The 20,250-nt window shown below is 40.7% G+C and overlaps 1 protein-coding gene across 1 annotated transcript in view; it reads left to right on the forward strand.

The window, feature by feature from the left end:
* LOC126088401 (tubulin beta chain-like) overlaps nucleotides 1-20,250 on the forward strand; it is an 87,716-nt gene that overhangs the window by 15,044 nt on the left and 52,422 nt on the right. Inside the window, exon 5 of the mRNA XM_049906541.1 lies at nucleotides 16,549-16,748. Within this exon, the coding sequence (XP_049762498.1) occupies nucleotides 16,549-16,748 (200 nt within the window). The remainder of the gene's footprint in view (nucleotides 1-16,548; nucleotides 16,749-20,250) is intronic.

Here is a 20,250-nt window from a genome sequence, read left to right on the forward strand (position 1 = left end):
AGCGCGGCTACAGGTGACACTTTTACGAGGGACGTTTGAAAAGCCCGTGCAAAAATAAAAACTACTTACGTGTTTGGGGTAAACCGTTTTTACTTTTCGACATAGTCACCTTTTAGACTTACACACTTCGTCCAACGCTGTCCTAATTTGTTGGTCCCTTCCGAATAATAGGAATTGTCCAAGACTGCAAAATAGCTATTAGTTGCTGCAATCACTTACTCGTTTGAATAAAATCTTTGTCCCGCCAGCCATTTCTTCAAATTGGGGAACAAAGTCTGGAGAATAGGGGGGATGTGAATTATTTCCATTAATTTTGCGACCACAACTGCTGAGGTGTGTGCTGGTGCATTGTCGTGGTGGAAAAGGATGTTTTTGCGGTCCAATCACCGGCGTTTCTCTTGCAGCTCGGTTTTCAAACGGTCCAATAAGGATGAATAATATGCACCTGTAATAGTTTTACCCTTTTCCAGATAGTCGATGAGGATTATCCCTTGCGAAACCCAAAAGACAGTCGCCATAACCTTTCCGGCTGAAGGAATGGTCTTTGCCTTTTTAAGTGCAGATTCTCCCTTGGTAAACCATTGTTTACATTGTTGTTTGGTCTCAGGAGTATAGTAATGTGTCCATGTTTCATCCACAGTGACGATTCTTCCTGAAGCCTGCGGATTCTTCCTGAACAGCAGCGAACAATCCTTGCAACACTTCACACGATTCCGTTTTTGGTCAAGCGTGAGCAATCGCATAACTCATCATGTCCAAATGTTTATGCAAAATATTATGTACCCGTTCATTCCAGGTGCCCACAGCACTAACAATGTCATGCACCTTAACTCTTCTGTCATCCACCACCATATCATGGATTTTATGAATGATTTCTGGAGTTGTAACCTCTACAGGGCGTCAAGAACGTTCAGCATCACTTGTGCCCATATGGCCACTCCGAAAATTTTGAAACCACTTATAAACTGTTCTAATCGAAGGTGCAGAGTCACCGTAATGTTTATCAAGCTTCTCTTCAGTCTCTTGAGACGTTTTGCCTTTCATAAAGTAATGTTTAATCACCACACGAAATTCTTTTTCGTCCATTTTGTGACAATCACTCGACTTCCTTGATTCACACGAATGCCAAACACAAAGAAATAGACCAATACAGCTGAAACTTGGTGTGCATTCTTTCCAAAGATACTGCTAACTAAAGATGACCTCGATACGCGCCGGTGGTGCTATCTCTCGGACTTTGCACGGACTTTTTGAACGCCCCTCGTATTCAAAGACAATAACAGCACTAAGTCGCCGCAATTCATGATGGTCCCCCAGTCATTACAAAAGGCATTACATGGTTCTTCATGCGTGTGCGATCACCACGGACAGTAGTGCGTGTCCTGCAACGAGCACCCATGATGGCACAAGGTTGGTAAGGAGTTCTTGTGGGATGGCGTGCCATTCCTCCACCAGCGCGGTCAACTGCAGAATGGTCGTTTGTGAATGTGGACGTGCAGCAATACGTCTCTACCGCATCCCATAGATGCTCGATGGAATTAAAATCGGGGGAACGGTCAGACCAGTCCATTCACCGAATATCCTCTAGTTCCAACAGTTCCTCCACCTGCGCTCTTCGATGCGGTCACACATTGTCATCAATAAAAGTCAAGTCAGGGCAGTATGCACCCCTGGAATGGGGAAGGAGTGCAATGTGATAACAATATTGACCGATGACTGCACCTTGTTCAAAGGTTTGGAGGTCAGTACGCCCGTGCAACATTATGCCTCCCCATTCCATAGCATCTGGACTACCAAAACGATCGTGTTCAACAGTGTTCCTGGGTGCATAAGTGTTCGCACTTCTCGCCGTATAATAAGGGCATGTCCAGCATAGCGGCGACTCAAGTGTAATTTTTGTCTTAGGAGAAAAGTGTTCAAAAAATGTTTCAAATGGCTCTGAGCACTATGGGACTTAAAATCTGAGGTCATCAGTCCCCTAGAACTTAGAACTACTTAAACCTAACTAACCTAAGGACATCACACACATCCATGCCTGAGGCAGGATTCGAACCTGCGACCGTAGCGGTCGCGCGGTTCCAGACTGAAACGCCTAGAACCGCTCGACCACTCCGGCCGGCAAGAACAGTGTCCTTTACGTTCACCACATTGCGTATTTCCTTTAGCTGCCTTATTATATTGTACCAGTTCTTTCTACGTATGGTCCAGATTTCATTAAACGCCCGCATCTCGTGGTCGTGCGGTAGCGTTCTCGCTTCCCACGCCCGGGTTCCCGGGTTCGATTCCCGGCGGGGTCAGGGATTTTCTCTGCCTCGTGATGGCTGGGTGTTGTGTGCTGTCCTTAGGTTAGTTAGGTTTAAGTAGTTCTAAGTTCTAGGGGACTTATGACCACAGCAGTTGAGTCCCATAGTGCTCAGAGCCATTTTTGATTAAACAACGTTACTTAGCAGTGACACATCATGCGAAAGTTACTTTCGTCCTTAAATTTTGCACACCAGTGTAGTTTCACTTATGACTGGAACAGTTAAAACCAACCAGTCAGTAGTACTTTTGTTGGACGAACTCTACAATTTTATTTACAATAAAACGTGAATTTAAAGGTGGGCTCTGGAAAGAACAGAACCTAAGCATCTTCTTAAGTTTCTGTTGCTATTACAAGCTGATGCTTCCGAGGAAACACATTAGAACTTGGAAGACTATCACGGAGGAGAAAGGATTAACATGGCAACAACCACGGGAATACTGGACAAAATCAAGAATATGGAGCAGAATAAGACTTCTTTAATTCAGAAGTAAAATTCATTATATGCATATTTATCTACAGTGATAAATTTCCGCATTTCATAAGTGTCAGTAGTAGCACTAATGTAGCTTGCGTGTGATGATAATTGGAGACTCTGCATGTGCAAAATGACGAGGCAGTTATTGCAGTGGTCATAATTTGGAGAAGGCATGTGCTGTACAGTGTCTTATCGTTTTATGAATATATTAAAATTCCAGTAAAAAATTGTGTTCTGGAGTCTGGTCGAAATCTGGGTTAAAAAGTTCCATTTTTTTCAATAGAAGTATTAAGTCTGGTGAGTTAGAAACAGAATCAGGCTACCTCATTAAAATAGGACGCAGGTTAGTAATTAAGTGTTCATATGAGCAACCAGATTCAGTTACAACAGTAGTTAAATATTGCAAATACGCTACATACGTTTGTTAGCAGTGAAATACCATGGTCATGTGCTAATAATTGAATGTTACTTGGGTTTACGTAGTTTCGCCAGGGGTATTTGCAAATTTCCCACCAACATAAGAGTCTCACGTAACATTGCTGAAGGCATTCTCCCATAACTGTCTCGAAAATCGAACAACTTTTTCGACTGTCCCCAGTTGACAGGAATGTTTTAGAACACTTTGCGACAGACAGGCTCAGCATTTTAAGTATACTTACCAGGAGAACTGGGATTATGCAACTGCAACGGTAATGGTTGTTAAATGTAAGACGTGTGCCATGAACACAAGGGGGATTTTTATGTTTGCTAGTTCAAATAAGTCCTTAGAGTTACTACCTGTAAACCGAAAAAGGAGTGCAAGATATAACTCCGAAAAAGGAGTGCAAGATATAACTCAGTCCACCGCACTCTGGGCAAATGCTTCCTAAGCAAATTATTGAGGAGCGTAAAATATAATTTCCACCGTCAGACATTAGCAAAAGATCTTTCAGAGAATCCTAATTCTGAAGCGCCAAAGAAATCGGTATAGGTATATGTACTCAAATACAGCGCTGCGGTCGGCAACGCCAATATAAAACAAGTGTCTGGCGCAATTGTCAGATCGGTTACTGCTGCTACAATGGCAGGTTATTAAGATTTAAGTGAGTCTGAACGTGGTGTTATGTCATCGCACGAGCGATGGGACAAGCATCTCCGAGGTAGCGATGAAGTGCGGATTTTCCCGTACGACCGTTTCATAAGTGTATCGTGAATATGAGGAATCCGGTAAAACATCAAATTTCCGACATCGCTGCGGCCGGAAAAAGATCTAAAAAAAAGAGACCAACGACGACTGGAGAAAACCGTTCAACTTGCCTCCACCTGCTCCACTTGGGGGGCGTCACAGTGTCATTTCTCTGGATCCCAGGGCACGTTGGAATCCACGGAAACGAGGCAACCGATATAACGGCCAAGGCTGCAGTCTCTCTTCCTCTGCCCGCTGTTTGCATGGTTCCCTTAGCCGATCTACAGAGCCTTTTATGGCGTCGTGTTGCTCTTTTATGGCACACACATTGGTCTGCGCTTCCCGATAATAAATTACGGGACGTAAAACCTCTCCCCTGTGCTTGGGCCTCTTCCTCCCGGCTTCGTCGTCGGGAGGAGATAATTTTAACTAGACTCCGGATAGGATACTGTCTTTTTAGCCATCGACATCTTTTGGCGATCCTCCCCCACTTTGTCCCCACTGGTCTCAGCTGTGGACGGTGAGACACTTTTAACGTCAGTGCCCCTATTTTAATCCGCTACGCGCCCGGTTACAGCGTCGCCTGATATGTCTTCCCTTCTAGATGACAGGCGCTCAGCCGATCGCGTCCTTGAATTTATCAGTGTCAGTGAGATGACATCGGTCATTTGAAGCTCTTTTTTTGGGGACATGAACCCCCCCCCCCCTTCAATAGTAGTTTTCTAAGATTTCCTTCCGCTTTTAGTTTCCCTCCGTTTCGCTTCATTGCTGCTGATTTAACATTCAGTTTTTTACCCTTCCCTAAGCTACAGAATGGGCGCTTATGACCTTAGCAGTTTTGCGCCCTAAAACCATTTAAAAAAGTGACAGAAGTGCAGTCCTGCCGCAAACTGCTGCAGATTTCAAGTCTGAGCCATCAACAAGAGTCAGTGTGCGAACGATTCAACGAAACATTATCGATATGAGCTTTCGGAGCCAAAGAACACTCGTGTACCATGATGACTGCACGACACAAAGCTTTACGCCTCGCCTGGGCCCGTCAACACGGACATTGGACTGTTGATGACTGGAACATGTTGCCTGGTCGGACGAGTCTCGTATCAAATTGTATCGAGCGGATGGACGTGTACGGGTATGGAGAAAACCTCATGAATCCATAGACCCTGCATGTCAGCAGGGGACTGCTCAAGCAGGTGTAGGTTCTGTAATGGTGTGGGGCGTGTAGAGTTGGAGTGACATGGGACCCCTGATGCGTCTAGATACGACACTGACAGGTGACACGTGGGAAATTCCAGCAGGACAATGCGACACCCCACACGTCCAGAATTGCTACAGAGTGGCTCCAGGAACACACTTCTTAGTTTAAACACTTCCGTTGCCCACCAAACTCCCCAGACATGAACATTATTGAGCATATCTGTGATGCCTTGCAACATGCTGTTCAGAAGAGGTCTCCACCCCCTCGTACTCTTACAGCTTTAGGGACAGCCCTGCAGGGTTGATGGAGTCATTTCCCTCTAGCATTGCTTCACAAGTTAGTCGAGTCCATGCAACATCGTGTTGTGCACTTCTGCATGTTTGTGGGGGCCCTACACGATATTCGGCAGGTGTACCAGTTTATTTAGCTCTTCAGTGTGTGTTAAAACTTGTCTCGTTACTCCGATAACTGAGAAAAAAGTGCACAGCACTCCCTATATTCTTTTCGAGACAGATACAGCTCATTCAGATGCATTAGGCGTCCTCTTAAGGGCGAAAGCCGCAGTGCAACACTCATTTCCAGGCACAGAGGCGTCGTGGCATCCATCCTGCCCAAAAAGGTGACTAACTACCCTCATAGATGAAAAAAAAAGGGGGGGGGTATCGGACGCACTGTGACCAAGCGGTCAGCCGACGTTATCGGATGGCCTCTGGCGACTGCGTCTGGCGACCGTTGTCGGTGCCACTCGGAAGACAGCCTAGCTAAAAAAAGAACGCATTTACTTTACCCGAACTATCTTGATATTGTTAACTATTTTGCTATTATCCTAGTGATCGCAAAAGCAGGAGATCCGCTCACTCTTTTCGCCTGAGCAATGTTGTGGCTCGTGTAAACAATAGTGGCCCAGATATGTACTCCTGCAAACATTGCTGAACATGTGGCAGCAACTGATGTGATCGGTAATATGAAACTTCTGCCCGTGTAAACGCGCTTTATCATCATGCGAACAAGGTGGCGATCATCCCATGCTGTAGCTACATTTACTACGTTTACACGCAACACGGCTTCCCTAAAACGAAAGCAGAATGTTGAACACAGATTTTAGGTGATAGTTAACATCTGAAGGCCTGAACCGATTTTGCTAAATAGTTTTAGACGAAAAGCCTCTGAAAATACAGTTTCCATTTCTGATTTGGTCAGCACGATGAATGCTTCTTTTCAGTTCAATGTATGTTTTGCCTAACTTCTTCCTCTGTCTAACACAGTAAAACTTGCTCGAAACGGGATCGCCTGGGACTAAAATAATTTTCCAAATTAGACAAGTTTTGCGGATTACACAAAAGTCACTGGGCTACGTAGAATTTGTCAGGTTTCATGCACAAATGTACAGGAAAAAATTTTTAATTAGGCATGTACTGTATTTACGTACCTTCACTACAGCACAGTAGATATTCATTTACTGTATATTCGACAATAGGACACGGGACTATTACACTAATTGATAAATAACACGGCATTTCTATATTTTTACTCGACTTTTAAATTCATTTATTATTGTATGTACAAATACATTATTCCCAAGTTTATTTGCTTTATATTTAACTTTTTTCGTCACATATCAAGGAGGGAAACTTGTTTTAATTTCCTGTTCACAAATGTTTTTTCTAGGCAATTATTTGCACCATACAATACTTCCAACAAGTTGGGAGAATTTGTGTCTGCTGCAAATTGCGTAACATCGTTTATGCGTGCAAGCCGGCCGGAGTGGCCAAGCGGTTCTAGGCGCTTCAGTCTGGAACCGCGCGACCGCTACGATCGCAGGTTAGAATCCTGCCTCGGGCATGGATGTGTGTGATGTCCTTGGGTTAGTTAGGTTTACGTAGTTCTAAGTTCTAGGGGACTGATGACCTCAGCAGTTAAGTCCCATAGTGCTCAGAGCCATTTGAACCATTTTATGCGTGCAATGGCTTCTTCAGGCGTATTAATTTTTCTAGGGACATCATTTTGCTCCTCTTCTTTCTTTGTTTCTTCATCATCCTGTGTTGCGGCTGTCTATTAAACCTGTTGCTCAAGTGAAGGTGGAGTGAGTTGACAAAGCCATCACATCGGATGTAATCATCTGCACTACATGAAATGTTTCGCATTTTCATTAATTCAGCAATTGCTGCTGCATTTTCTTGAACTTCGACGGCCACCGGAGTCTTGTTCCTGATCCCCAACACCGCTTTGTTGAAGCACTTGGTGACAGTTTCGGGTTTTGTTTCCTTTACTGCCAAGCCAATCCAATTTACTGCACCCAGGGCAGAAACTGACCGTGCAAGAGCTAACGCACTTTCGGCTTCTTCAACAATGAAGAATAAGAGATTGCATCAGTAATAGCCTATAATTTCATTTGGATGTGTATAAATAACCCCTGGTCCATGGGTTATGAGGGGCTGGTTGAACATGGAGGGAACTAAGCCAAGTTCACGTTTGATAACGTTACTGTCGGGTGGCAGGTTGCATTGTTTAGGAAAAGGAGAACTTGGCGATTTCCTTTTTTCGTTTTGGCATTGAAAGAGCCCAGCCATTCTTCCATAAGACCACTCACCATCCACGCCTTTTCATTGTTTCGCCAAGTTGCTGGAAGCTTATTTTTGAAACAGCGCGGTTTTGCCACCTTTCCAATCACTAGTGGTTTCTCCATTTCACTTGACATGTTTCCACACAACAGTACAGTGAGTCTTTCCCTGGACATTTTTCCGCCGCTGCACTTTTCACCTAGAGCTGCTAGCGACATTGAAGGCAGCGCACGTTAAAACAGTCCCGTTTCATCGGCACTGAACCCGTCTTTCGGATCATAATTCACAATTAAGTTAGACAGTATTGTCTTCCACTCTGTTGCTACACTTCCTGCACGTCTTTAGCTTCCCCACACACTTCATTCCACACGATGTTGTGCCTAGCTTTGAAACTATCCAGCCATCCTATGGATGCCTTAAACTCCGTAATTCCAAGCTCTTTAGCGACTTTCAGAGCCTAACTCTGCAACATGGGTCTAGGCAAAGGTAAGTTTTTTACCTGCGCACTTACGAACCATTCACACAATATTTAGTTCATTTCTTCATTTCCGGTCATCTTCGCCTTTCTTTTCAGCTACTCGTTCCCTTTCATCCATTCGTCCCGGATCTTTCCTTGTTTCTTAACGTTTCATAAATTTGTGTTTTACCGCATTTGGAACGCAACATAATTTCGCACACAGAGAGTTTGTCTTTCTCACTCGCCTCGATTACATTAATCGTTTCGTTAGTGTTAACGACACATACCGTTTGTTCCACATCATGTTACAGCATCTCAGCCTTTAACTGGGGATGTGGGGTGTTCACAGCACCCAAGGTGTAAAATTTTACTGGTATTTAGTGAAGCATGTTGGTCACACTGTTGAGCGCCTTTTTACCTTAAGGTATGCACATGGTTGCGAAACCGTTGTTCGTGTTTTAAAGTGTTTAAAAGTACGCAACACTGTACACAACAAGTTTTAAATGCTGCGGTGCTGATAACACCCCACCTACTTAATAGTGCGACTTTGTGTTAAGCGGTGTACATAATGATGTCGTATGAGGAAGAGCAAAAACGTCTTAGAAGGCTGTTGGAGGAAGTTTTTAATGAAGGTTAAGACTGTGAGATTCCAGAGTTTGAAGATTCGGATGACAATGAAGAAGAACAGCGCAAAGACAGCGATCATGCAACTCCCTAGTGATCAATCTGATGACTATGCTAGTGAAGATACGGCTTTTTCCTTTCCAACAACACCGGAGAGGTTTATGCTTGGTAGGGATAAAGTAACTAAATGGATGACTATACCTGAGCCTAATAATATCAGAACAAGGAAGCAAAATGTAGTAATTCAGCTTCCTGGTACTAGACTAATTGCTAAAGGCTGCAAGACTGCTGTAGAATGCTTTGATGTGTTCAAATGAGCAAATAATTCGCTCAATAGAAGAGTGCACCAGCCTTTATATTGATCGCATTGAGGCCTTTTACAAGAACAAAAATAGATGCTGGAAAACAGATGTAATAGAAATACGATCTTTCATTGGAATATTTATAATTTCTGGTTCTTATAGAGCAGCTAAAATGAACTTATAAGATCTGTTTTCTTCACAGGGACTAGGAGTAGAAATATTTCACACTATTATGTCACTGGACAGATTTTTGTTCCTTATGAGGTGTTTGAGATTTGATAATATTCATGATAGGGGGCAACGTAAGGAACTGGATAAAATGGCTGCAGTACGGGAAGTATTCACCTTGTTCAACGAAAACTGCAGAAATGCAAACAGCCTTGGAAGTTATACCACACTTGATGAACAACTGGTTCTCTTTAGAGGTAAATGAACCTGTTTGGTGTATATTCCAAGCAAACCAACTAAATACGGAATGAAAATACAGACATTATGTATTGCAAGGACTTGGTATACATCTCATATGGAAGTGTATGCTGGAAAACAGCCTGAAGGGCCTTTCCAAGTTTCTAATTCAGGTAAAGGCGTCGTTTTGAGACTTACTGAGGAGATTCAAGGAACTGGACGAAACATAACTACAGATAACTGGTACACTAGTATCTTGCTTGCTGAAGAATTACTGAAAAAGCAGCTAACATTTGTTGGCACAATGAGAAAAAATAAGCCTCAGTTTCCTACTGAATTGACTGTCATAAAAGGGACAGAAACTGCAAATACAATTTTTGCTGACAAAGAGGGGACAACACTTGCCTTTCATATGTTCCTAAAAAAGGTAAAAATGTAATACTGCTGTCAACAATGTATCCAAATTCCAAGAGTATTGACACTACAACAGGTGACAGAAAGAATCCTGAGATCATTACTTTGTACTACCTTACAAAAGGCGGAGTTGACAAGTTGTGTGCAACATACACTGTAGGAAGAAGAACAAAACGATGCCCATTAGCGGTGTTCTTTCGGATGGTAGATAGTGCTTGCATTAACGCTCAAGTTACAATGAAGAGCAACATCCGCAGTTTTGCTGTGGAAAGAAGGCAGTTTATAAGACATGTGGGGCAGGAGTTTGGGCATCCTCAGGTTTTAAAAAGAGCTTCAAACTGGGTTGTACCAAGATCCATCCGGCTGAAGGCAGCTAAGATCTCAAATACGGAATAGTTTATTCCAGCAGTTCAAAGTAATAAACGCACATCAGGAAGATACACAGTTTGTCCAAGAAATGCTGACAAAAACCAAGTTCTTCTGTTGCAAGTGTAACCAATTTGCGTGTTTAAATCATATGAAAAACATCTGCAGTAAATGTATCATTTCAGAATCTTCTTCCAGTGATGATGAAAATGTTCAGTGTTGAAATGTGATTTTTCTCTAGGCTTTTGACATGAATGATTGTTTTAAGTTATATAAATATGTCTCTTACTTTCTCTGTTAACATGTCTCTATAATTTTAAAATGGTTAAAGCTTTTCTGATTTGATTAATTTGAAAAATAGTATGCATACGAACATTTGAAACCATTTCACACAGGCTATTGATTTATCAGCTACGGATAATTATTCGAGTACCTTAGTGATTAAAATTGTACTCAAATGAATTAATAAAAGACTAAACGCAATATTTATTGTATAATAAACAACTTAAGAAAAATCAAAACCTCAGCATCGTATTTATGTAGGGTGCTGTGAATACCCCACGCCCCTAGTTATGTTATGAATGCTCACCTCCCCAGTTAAAGATTAAAGTGCTCCTAGTCAACTGAAACTGGCAGAAAGTAATGACATTGCCGGGTACAACGACTGTCTGAACAATACCACCTCTTCCACTGCACATTGCAGAAGACTGTTGGTAGATACGCAACGATGTTCCAATAATGAGGAAAACGAGATGCGTCAATAATGAGGAAAACGAGAAAGCCAGCAAACAGAGCGCTCACGAACGAACCGAACTGATGTACTGTACCAACACTGAGCGTAACTTATTCGTTGTTGCACAGCGTGGCGCGGTTTTAGGTCCACACCAGCAGCGCTGCGCTGGACCTCTTTTCCTGGTTTTGCGCGGCTTAACAGAGGTGTTAAAATTAACGTCCTTGTAGAGTCGTGAATAACTAATGAATTGTAATACAGTAGTGCTGCATAGGCTCGTTTCCGCAGTATACAATAAATGTTCTAAGATTTGCTTTCCGTTTCTACGTTTCGCTTTATACAAAAAATCAGCAAACAAAAGTGCACTGAATGCGTCGGAACTGAAATACTTGTACGATTTGAGCAGATCTCCGAATTATACACGTGCCAGTTTGAGCAAACTTTACTGTAGTTCTTCTCCTTGGCTGCACAAAGTCATTCCGCCGAGATTACCCGACATTTTTTAAAGCAACGACGTTTCAAAAACAGTATAGCGTATACATAGGAGGGAATAACAGACTGTGGAACAGGAATTCAGGCCGCACTTCAGAATCAAAGTGCACGACCAACCACTAGCGGTACTTGGAATTCGGTTTACGAAAATCGGATTCAGAAGTGGTGATGCGTGCGTGGCTGACCACCCGCTACCTCATGGTTTCTCAAGTGCAGCAGTCACGTACCTTTAACAAGGCGAAACTCCGTCAGTTTTCGCTACCAACTGATATGCACTGTATCCAAATCTTGCAACTGGATGCCCCTCTCAGCGGTCATAACTACTAGACGTCCTGTATAGAAACCTAGCAGTTATGGAGCCACTAACGCCCCTCTCACCTTGGTCCTTAAACCGGTCGTGGATAAGATAAACCTATTTCCCCTCGATCTCCTGTTCTGCCTCATTTGAAGTCATGGCTTTCACTCTTCAGTGTTACTAGCTATTCTTCCATTTATTCTTCTGATTGAAATCAGTCTGTAGTGCTTTCATTAAGTGAGCTAAAGCAAGTGGTAAGAAAATGGGGTACACATGCCCCCAGAGGATATATCTAACCTAGGCATAGGTGAAGATATCTTAGGGCGTACGCCAAAGTTAAAATAAGCATAATACATATTCATTTAATTATTGTATACTGATTAGACTAATTATCCTTTTCATTAGTTAAAACTAATTAATATAATGCTGCATATTAATTTGCTCCACATTCATTTAACATGTAACAAGCTGACGTGTCGTTCAGGGTCAAAGCTGAGCATGAAGTTCACGTGCATGAAAAAAGACGGGAACATTGCCAAATTTTGGAAACTGTTTACATTTCGTTTTGTTGAAAGAATACTGTGGGGTCCTGCCCACTTGCCTCTATTAAGGTGCCAAAAGGATGCTGCCTTCTTAGATAGCTATACAACAATTCAAGCAAATCACATTAAAAGTTTTTATTACAAAAAAGTATCACTCCTCATCTAGACCCCTCTGCTAGTGTCCGTATAGTACTTCTGGTACTGTGGGGCCGAGGCTGGCAGGAGCGGCACTTAACATTCTCTTCGGATAGGGGCCACTCCTGTCGTGTTGCCGTCCTAGGTAGCAGGCTATTGGCTGACGTCGTCTCACAGCCTTCTCTGCTCTTGCGTTCTTGTCTTCATGCCGTCGCTTGTCGATACGCCATAACAGAGTCGAAGATGTCTGTTAATTTAAAATCATTTGAATTTAGCCCTTAAACACTTATTCAGCTATGTATTCTTGTGGAAGCTAATGCAGCGAGTAAGAAATTACGTTACCAGCTAAGTATGTACAAATCATACCCGCCGGCTGATGTGGCCGAGCGGTTCTAGGCGCTTCAGTCCGGAACCGCGCTGCTGCTGCAGTCGCAGGTTCAAATCCTGCCTTGGGCATGGATGTGTGTGATGTCCTTAGGTTTAAGTAGTTCTAAGTCTAGGGGGACTGATGACCTTAGATGTTAAGTCCCATAGTGCTTGGAGCCATTTGAACCATTTTGCAATCATACCCGAGCACACAAAACTGTTTACATTTTATAACTCTGAAAATTAGCAGATATAGTATTTCACGAGCAAGAAGATGTACTACTCACGTTCACACATTGGTACTTCAATTTCATAATGAAGCCTATCTCTCTCCAGCCATCACTGTAGATACTCTGAAGCCACATTCTAACACCGCCAGCCACTGGAAGCAATAACTGGAGTCGCTCGATCCTTGGAGTACTCAGTCCTGAGCGGAAACATTCGCTCGTTTTGGCACTGTTAATTTTTTATTGTTGACTGCACTCTTGGTATCTCCAGTCGTCACCCTTCTTGTCTTTCCGATATCTGTTTTTTATTTAGAGCCAATAAGTAGCTTTCAGTTATGTTTTTCATCCATGTACGTGAACAAGTATTTACTTAATAGTCAACTTTGTGTCTGAACTTTGTGTCTGTATCAATACGTTCAGTGTGGCGAACACTTCCGAAAAGTGACAGTATATATTTAAAAACCAAAAATTAAGTCATCAATTTAAATATGTACACTATGTGATCAAAAGTATTCGGACATCTCCAAAAACATACGATTTTCATATTAGGTTCATTGTGCTGCCACCTACTGCACAGATACTCCATATCAGCGACCTCAGTAGTCATTTACATGAGAGAGCAGAATGGGGCGCTCTGCAGAACTGACGGGCTTCAAACGTGGTCAGCTTTGTCGAGCTGTATCTTCAAACACAATTTCAGAAATTTATCTTAATCCTATCACTGTAGATGAAATTCAAAAAATCATGTCTCTAAAAAGTAAGAACTCTGCAGGGGTTGATAATATTTCTAGTAATTTATTGAAATATTCTTGTGTGTGGATAATGAACATTCTCTGTCATATTTTCAATGCTTCCATTCAGAAAAGTGTTGTTCCCGGTAGACTTAAGTATGCCATTGTGAAGCTCCTGTACAAAAAGGGTGATAAAACTGAACTAACTATCGATCTATCTCTTTGCTGACAGCTTTCTCTAAAATTCTAGAAAAGCTAATACATGTACGAATTACTGATCATCTCATGAAGAATAGCGTTCTCAGCAAGAGCCAATTTGGCTTTCAAAAGGGCCGTTCAACAGAAGACACAATCTATGCATTTGCAAATGAAGTCCTAGAAACCCTTAATGAAAAAATGTTAGCACTTGGTGTCTTCTGTGATTTGTCGAAAGTGTTTGACTGTGTTGATCACCATATTCTCTTGCAAAAAGCAAAATTAGTAGGAATAAGTGGTGTTGCAGGCAATTGGCTTCAGTCATATCTCCAAGACAGAAAACAAAAAGTTGTCTTGAATAGCTCAGATGGAGTATGTCATGTTTCTTCACATTCTCAATGGAGTTCCATTACGTATGGAGTGCCTCAGAGCTCAATTATTGGGCCACTATTACTCCTGATTTTTATGAATGATCTACCATCATGTACAAGCGTGTTCTATAAATTTACATTATTTGCTGATGATACCACAATTTTTATGAGCAGTAGAACAGATAGTAATCTTGAGGAATCCATTAATCACGTACTCTCAGATGTGGTTAATTGGTTCAAGGTGAATGGTCTCATTAAATTCCAGTAAGACCAGCTTTATTCAGTTCTGTACAAAAACAGAAAAAGAGAGAGAGATAAGTGGACATGTGGTAATCAGCCAATAGAAAGAATGGAAACAACAAAATTTCTTGGAGTGCACATTGACAAGAAAACGAACTGGTCTTCACATGTTATAGATGTCTGTAAGAGGCTTAGCTCTGCTATGTATGCTTTACGGGTTGTCACTACACGTATTGAACCTAACACTGCAAAAGTGGCATACTATGGCTATTTTCACTCACTCGTTGACTATGGCATTATTTTGTGGGGGCAACCAGCCATTAGCAAGGAAAGTGTTCATTGCTCAGAAGCAAGCTTTAAGAGTTATATGTGGATTGCGCCCAAGAGACTCATGTATAAATAGCTTTGAAAAACTTAAAATATAGACAACTACATGCCAATATATTTTTCCTCTCATGTGTTTTGTCTGTAAAAATATAGATATATTTCAACCAAACAATAATTATCATGGGCATAACACAAGGATGAAGAATGACATACACAGCAAGCATAGAAATTTGAGCTTGGCGCAAAAGGGTGTCCACTACACTGGAACAGTACTCTTCAATGCTCCTCCTCCTGAAATAAAGACTGAGATTCATAACAAGTGTAAGATTAAGAAAGCACTAAAAATATTTCTGCTAGAGAAAGCTTTTTACAGCCTAGGTGAATTTTTAAATAAATAAATTGTAAAATTTTAATATTATATAATACAAGTTGACATAACACCACTAAGAATGTTATTTAACTTGAGCTCTGTATCTGTGTGTGCTCTGTATCTGTTTTTCATCTACATTTACATTTATACTCCGCAAGCCACCCAATCAATCACGTGCGGTGGAGGGCACTTTATGTCCCACTGTCATTACCTCCCTTTCCCGTTCCAGTCGCGTATGGTTTGCGGGAAGAACAACTGCCGGAAAGCCTCCGTGCGCACTCATATCTCTCTAATTTTATGTGTATATTGTAGTGCTTCAATGATTCTAAGAAAATATGTATCGTCTTCTTTTTGTATTGCTGCTCAAAGAATTTACTGTGTACATTTTTATATAATTATGTTCTCAAATGTCTATATGTGCTATAAGATTATCTCGTTATATTTGTAAAAAACTGACTCATTCCACATCCTTGCGAACCCAACACAGTTGGACCTACGGAACACAAAATCAAATCAAATCAAATCTCAGGGAGAAGCGTGCCAGAGAGATAAGGAGTATACAGATCGTGCGTTAATCTTGTATTCATTTGGAAGTGGACTAATAGTGTTAAAAGTACCCTCCACCATGCACTAGGTTGACTTCCTGAGTATGTATGTAAATGTTGAGTTAATTGTCTAGTTGAAATGGATGGTATTTGAGATTTGGACACAATGGAGGAGGAAACATCTGCAGCTGTTTTGGTGTGAAGCATGTCGTCATTCTACCACAGTGACTTATACGCCAAAAAATTATTTTAAAATGGTGGATCAAGAATTTAACCTCTCTTCATGAATAATAGTAAACAGCTTTGCTGACCTGCTCAGCATAATTATATTGCAATAATGTAATTCTAAAACATTTTAACACTTCAGTGAAGTGTTATGAAATGAAATGATGTTTGTATAGTGTGTGCAGTGACTGATAGTAAGATATGAGTGAACAATGTGACATTACATTATTTAATAAGTTATTTGTAAAAAAAGTATACCAGGAGTAAATCTAATGAGTGTATCCAACTAGAAGTCTGTAAATGTATGAGTATACAAATTAGCTTATTTTAAACTGGTCTAATCTTGTAAATACTTTGACATGTCCTATATCCTTGTAAAAAGAGATCTACGGATGAATAAAGCTACTACTACTACTTGCACCTTACAGGAGTCTGAGTGTCATTCATTGTTACAACTAATGAGGTTCATTGTTATTGCTCTGCAGGTGTCTGACACGGTTGTGGAACCTTACAATGCTACTCTCTCAGTTCATCAGCTGGTCGAGAATTCAGACGAGACATACTGTATAGATAATGAGGCTCTCTATGACATCTGTTTCCGTACATTAAAACTGACGACGCCAACATATGGAGATTTAAACCATTTAGTATCTGCTGCAATGTCTGGTGTTACTACATGCCTAAGGTATGTATTTATAAAATCTTAACCTATATACTAGAACAGTCCCTGAGATGTACATCACTAGGTCTAACAATACTGCTTTTTTTGTGAACTAATTTTTTTTTATTATACCTGAAAATGCAACCATAATAAATACTGTTGAGGCCAACTTAAGTTACAACCAGCACTGGCAGGGTTACCTCACTTCTCCATAGGACCCAAGCACAAAAAGAATGAACTTGCAGATTTGGATCTGACACTGAATTGGAAACAATCATATACTCAGGAGGTTGGCTTGCCCGTCATCCTAAGTAATGCATAAGTGGCACAAATTGCCAAAGCTCCGGGCATTCAGGGGAGTACCTGATGCTCCTTTCATACCTGATGCTCCTTTCACGAGCACCATCTGCTCAGACCCTAAGTATGATCCCGAGACACCTACAGAAACTCTTGTAGGACAGGACTGAGCACCAAACTGCAGATAAGCATAATTTAATATGCCTGCTGTGACTGACCAGCTGGTCCCATCCCTGTCAATTCACCTGTAGTTTAGTACTTCCCATTGACACTGTTCTTCCCCTGCAATTACTTTTAACAAAAGATTCTTCAAATGTCACAAAGTAAAATAAGTTCAAATATTACAAAATAAAATATGCTCATTTGGAAAGGTTGAAAAAAATCAGCCAATAAGTTGTAAATAAAGGTTTATTGGTATGCTTGATCTAGGTTTCAACAATTGTAATATTGTCTGCTTCAGAAGGTATAATGGACCTTGTTCATCAGTTGCTGATTAAGTATACTGAATAAAGCCAAATGGGTCATGTCATATTCGTCATTCATCTTGAGGACACATAATCACAAGCCATGACTTAGTGCCCCTACACTTGGCTTTGATCTACACACATATAATACAATAGTGTTGCAATCTTATTCATGGTTTATGGTTATTTGTGTTCTTGAGATGTTTGTCGCATATTGCAAGAGCTGTTTGTCTTTATTCAATGTACTTAATCAGCATCTGATGTAACAAGGTCCTATGTCAAGAATTCCAATGAAGGTTTATTTGCAACTGGTTGGCTGATTTTTTCATCCTCTCCAAGTTCACTGTCACACCATTGCTGAAGTTGCAGCCATGTTTAAGATTTTTAAATATGCTCACTTATTTGCAGAGAATGTGAAAAGAGAACATAGTAGCTAGCATATCTCACTTAACATATCAGAATAAACTTGAGGATAGTGGCTTCCCTCAGGGTGCATCCTAAGAAACAGAAGTCTCGGTCTTTTGGAAATAGTTCAATCCTAACACATTTTGGATTGCTCCACAAGCAAGCAAATAGTGGCACAGGGATGGCATTGATATGAATTAAAATTTGTTTTGTTGGTACACAATGCACAGTAATGCACCAGTGTAACTTCATCTGTGTAATTTTTTTGTTTATATGCTGGACAGGCTGTTGGCATTTTGGTGCAGAGAAACTGTAGTACTCTCTCAGTGAAATATGTTTTAGGTAGTGGATTTCTATTATAAATTGGTAGCAGTTGTTCGTTTTGTAATTATGAAAGAGTTCTTCAATAGTTTCAAGTTTTATTGTATAAAAAATTGTGCTTCATTTCCTCTACCCCTAAAAAAAAAAAAAAAATAACATGAATGCCCACTGACTTGGATTGTGGGTACACTCATGCTGTGAAAAAAGTTTTGAGTGTACTATCAGCAACCAATATGCAATGCAATGCTGGAAGAATCACAGCCAACAAATTGCTGACTCTCCAGTAGTTCTCAGATGTGAGAATTCCACAAGTTCATATATACTCATGAAAAGACATGTATTCTTTGGCGAAGATCCACAGCTACACTCTGATGGTTTGATAATGCCAGAACACTTACGAGCCAATTAAAGATAAAGAAAATATCACTACAATGGAAAATCCAGGATGGAATGTAACAATATTAGTTATGCCTATCTGCGACTCAGCATCTCTGCTACATGGTGAGTAGCAACTTTCCTTTTCATAATACTGAAAATATCACTACATGTGAAGAACAAATGATTAGATAATATTATGAAAGGGACAGATTGCTGCTTACAGTATAGAGGAGATGTTGAGCTGCAGGTAGGCACAACAAAAAGACTGCTATACATTTAAGCTTTTGGCCAAAAGGCCTTGTTCTAAAAGTAGAAAACACTCATGTATTCACAAAAGCACACCACTGTCCCTGCCACTGAGTCCAGACCTCTGTAGCCAGAGAAACTGGTCATGTGTGTGTCAGTTGTGCTTGTGTGAATGTCTGTGTTTTCTACTTTAGAAGAAGACCTTCTGGCACAAAGCTTAAACATATAGCAGTCTCTTTGTTGTTCCTGTCCACGACTTACTTCTCCTCTATATGACGAGTAGCACTCTAGCCAGTTCATGATATTGTTATTTGAGCCTGGATTTTCCATTGTGTGTATAAATGAATTGAATATTTTTAAAAGAGCTTTAGTCCATGGCCTGATGTTTTTGAGCTTAGTATTGCTTGGATACTACATTTGTAAGTGCACAAACTGACATTAAAGAGGTATCTGTGTGTCAGTTAGTGTGCATCCTATAGGATTATGAAGAACAATATTATTTTTATACAGGTATCAGTTGATGAGGAGGAGGAGGAGGAGATTTAGTGTTTAACGTCCCGTCGACAATGAGGTCATTAGAGACGGATCAGTTGATGACTCATCCTCTTTTAAAAGTAAAGAGGCTTCAGTTGTTACTCACGTCCACATATAAATAAAGCTTATAAAGCAGCACTCATGCTGCCCCGCATATTATTAACATTTTCTACTCGCACTCCTAGGTAGCATTACCATTAGTGTTCATTAGGAAACAATATGCTGCAGTTGTTTTGACTGCTGTACATTAACTTTGTTATGCATGATGTTAAACATATATTGCATTTTAGGGTGCCAATAGTGCTTACCAATTATTTGTAATGCAGTGAGTGTTGCCAAGAATATACCATACGAATACACTGAACTTTGTTTCTTCTCAGTCATATTCTCAGCAGATTTCTGTTTTACCTAACCAATTCCGGGAAAGTCAATAAATTTCTACATTAATATCTAGTGAGAGAATACAGCTTTTTACCCTGTGATAGGAATTTTGGCATTCAAAAAGGAAATTAAGGAAACACTACAGATTGCTTACTTTATATGATGTCACCGTGGTGGTTCTTAGAATTTCATAACAGATAAATTTCTTGCTAGAGAGGTTGCTGCTACTGAAATGCCAGACATCAAGTCATGGTGGCAACTGCACCACGCAAAGACCAGAATTTCTGAATAAAGTCGAAGTACTTGAAGACAAGTGTAGGTGACATTATCTGTTAACAGTTTTTCACAGTCTGATGACACAAAGGTTGTATTACTGTTTCTACAATGATAAGTCACCCTGTATGGGCCTCCAATGTGATAAATTGACAGTGATAGAGAAACTAGCTTGTCTATCAGGAAAGGAACCGGTTAAGTCTAATACAATCAATGACATAAAAAAA

The sequence above is a fragment of the Schistocerca cancellata genome, chromosome 6, assembly GCF_023864275.1.
Source record: "Schistocerca cancellata isolate TAMUIC-IGC-003103 chromosome 6, iqSchCanc2.1, whole genome shotgun sequence".
Lineage (NCBI taxonomy): Eukaryota > Metazoa > Arthropoda > Insecta > Orthoptera > Acrididae > Schistocerca > Schistocerca cancellata.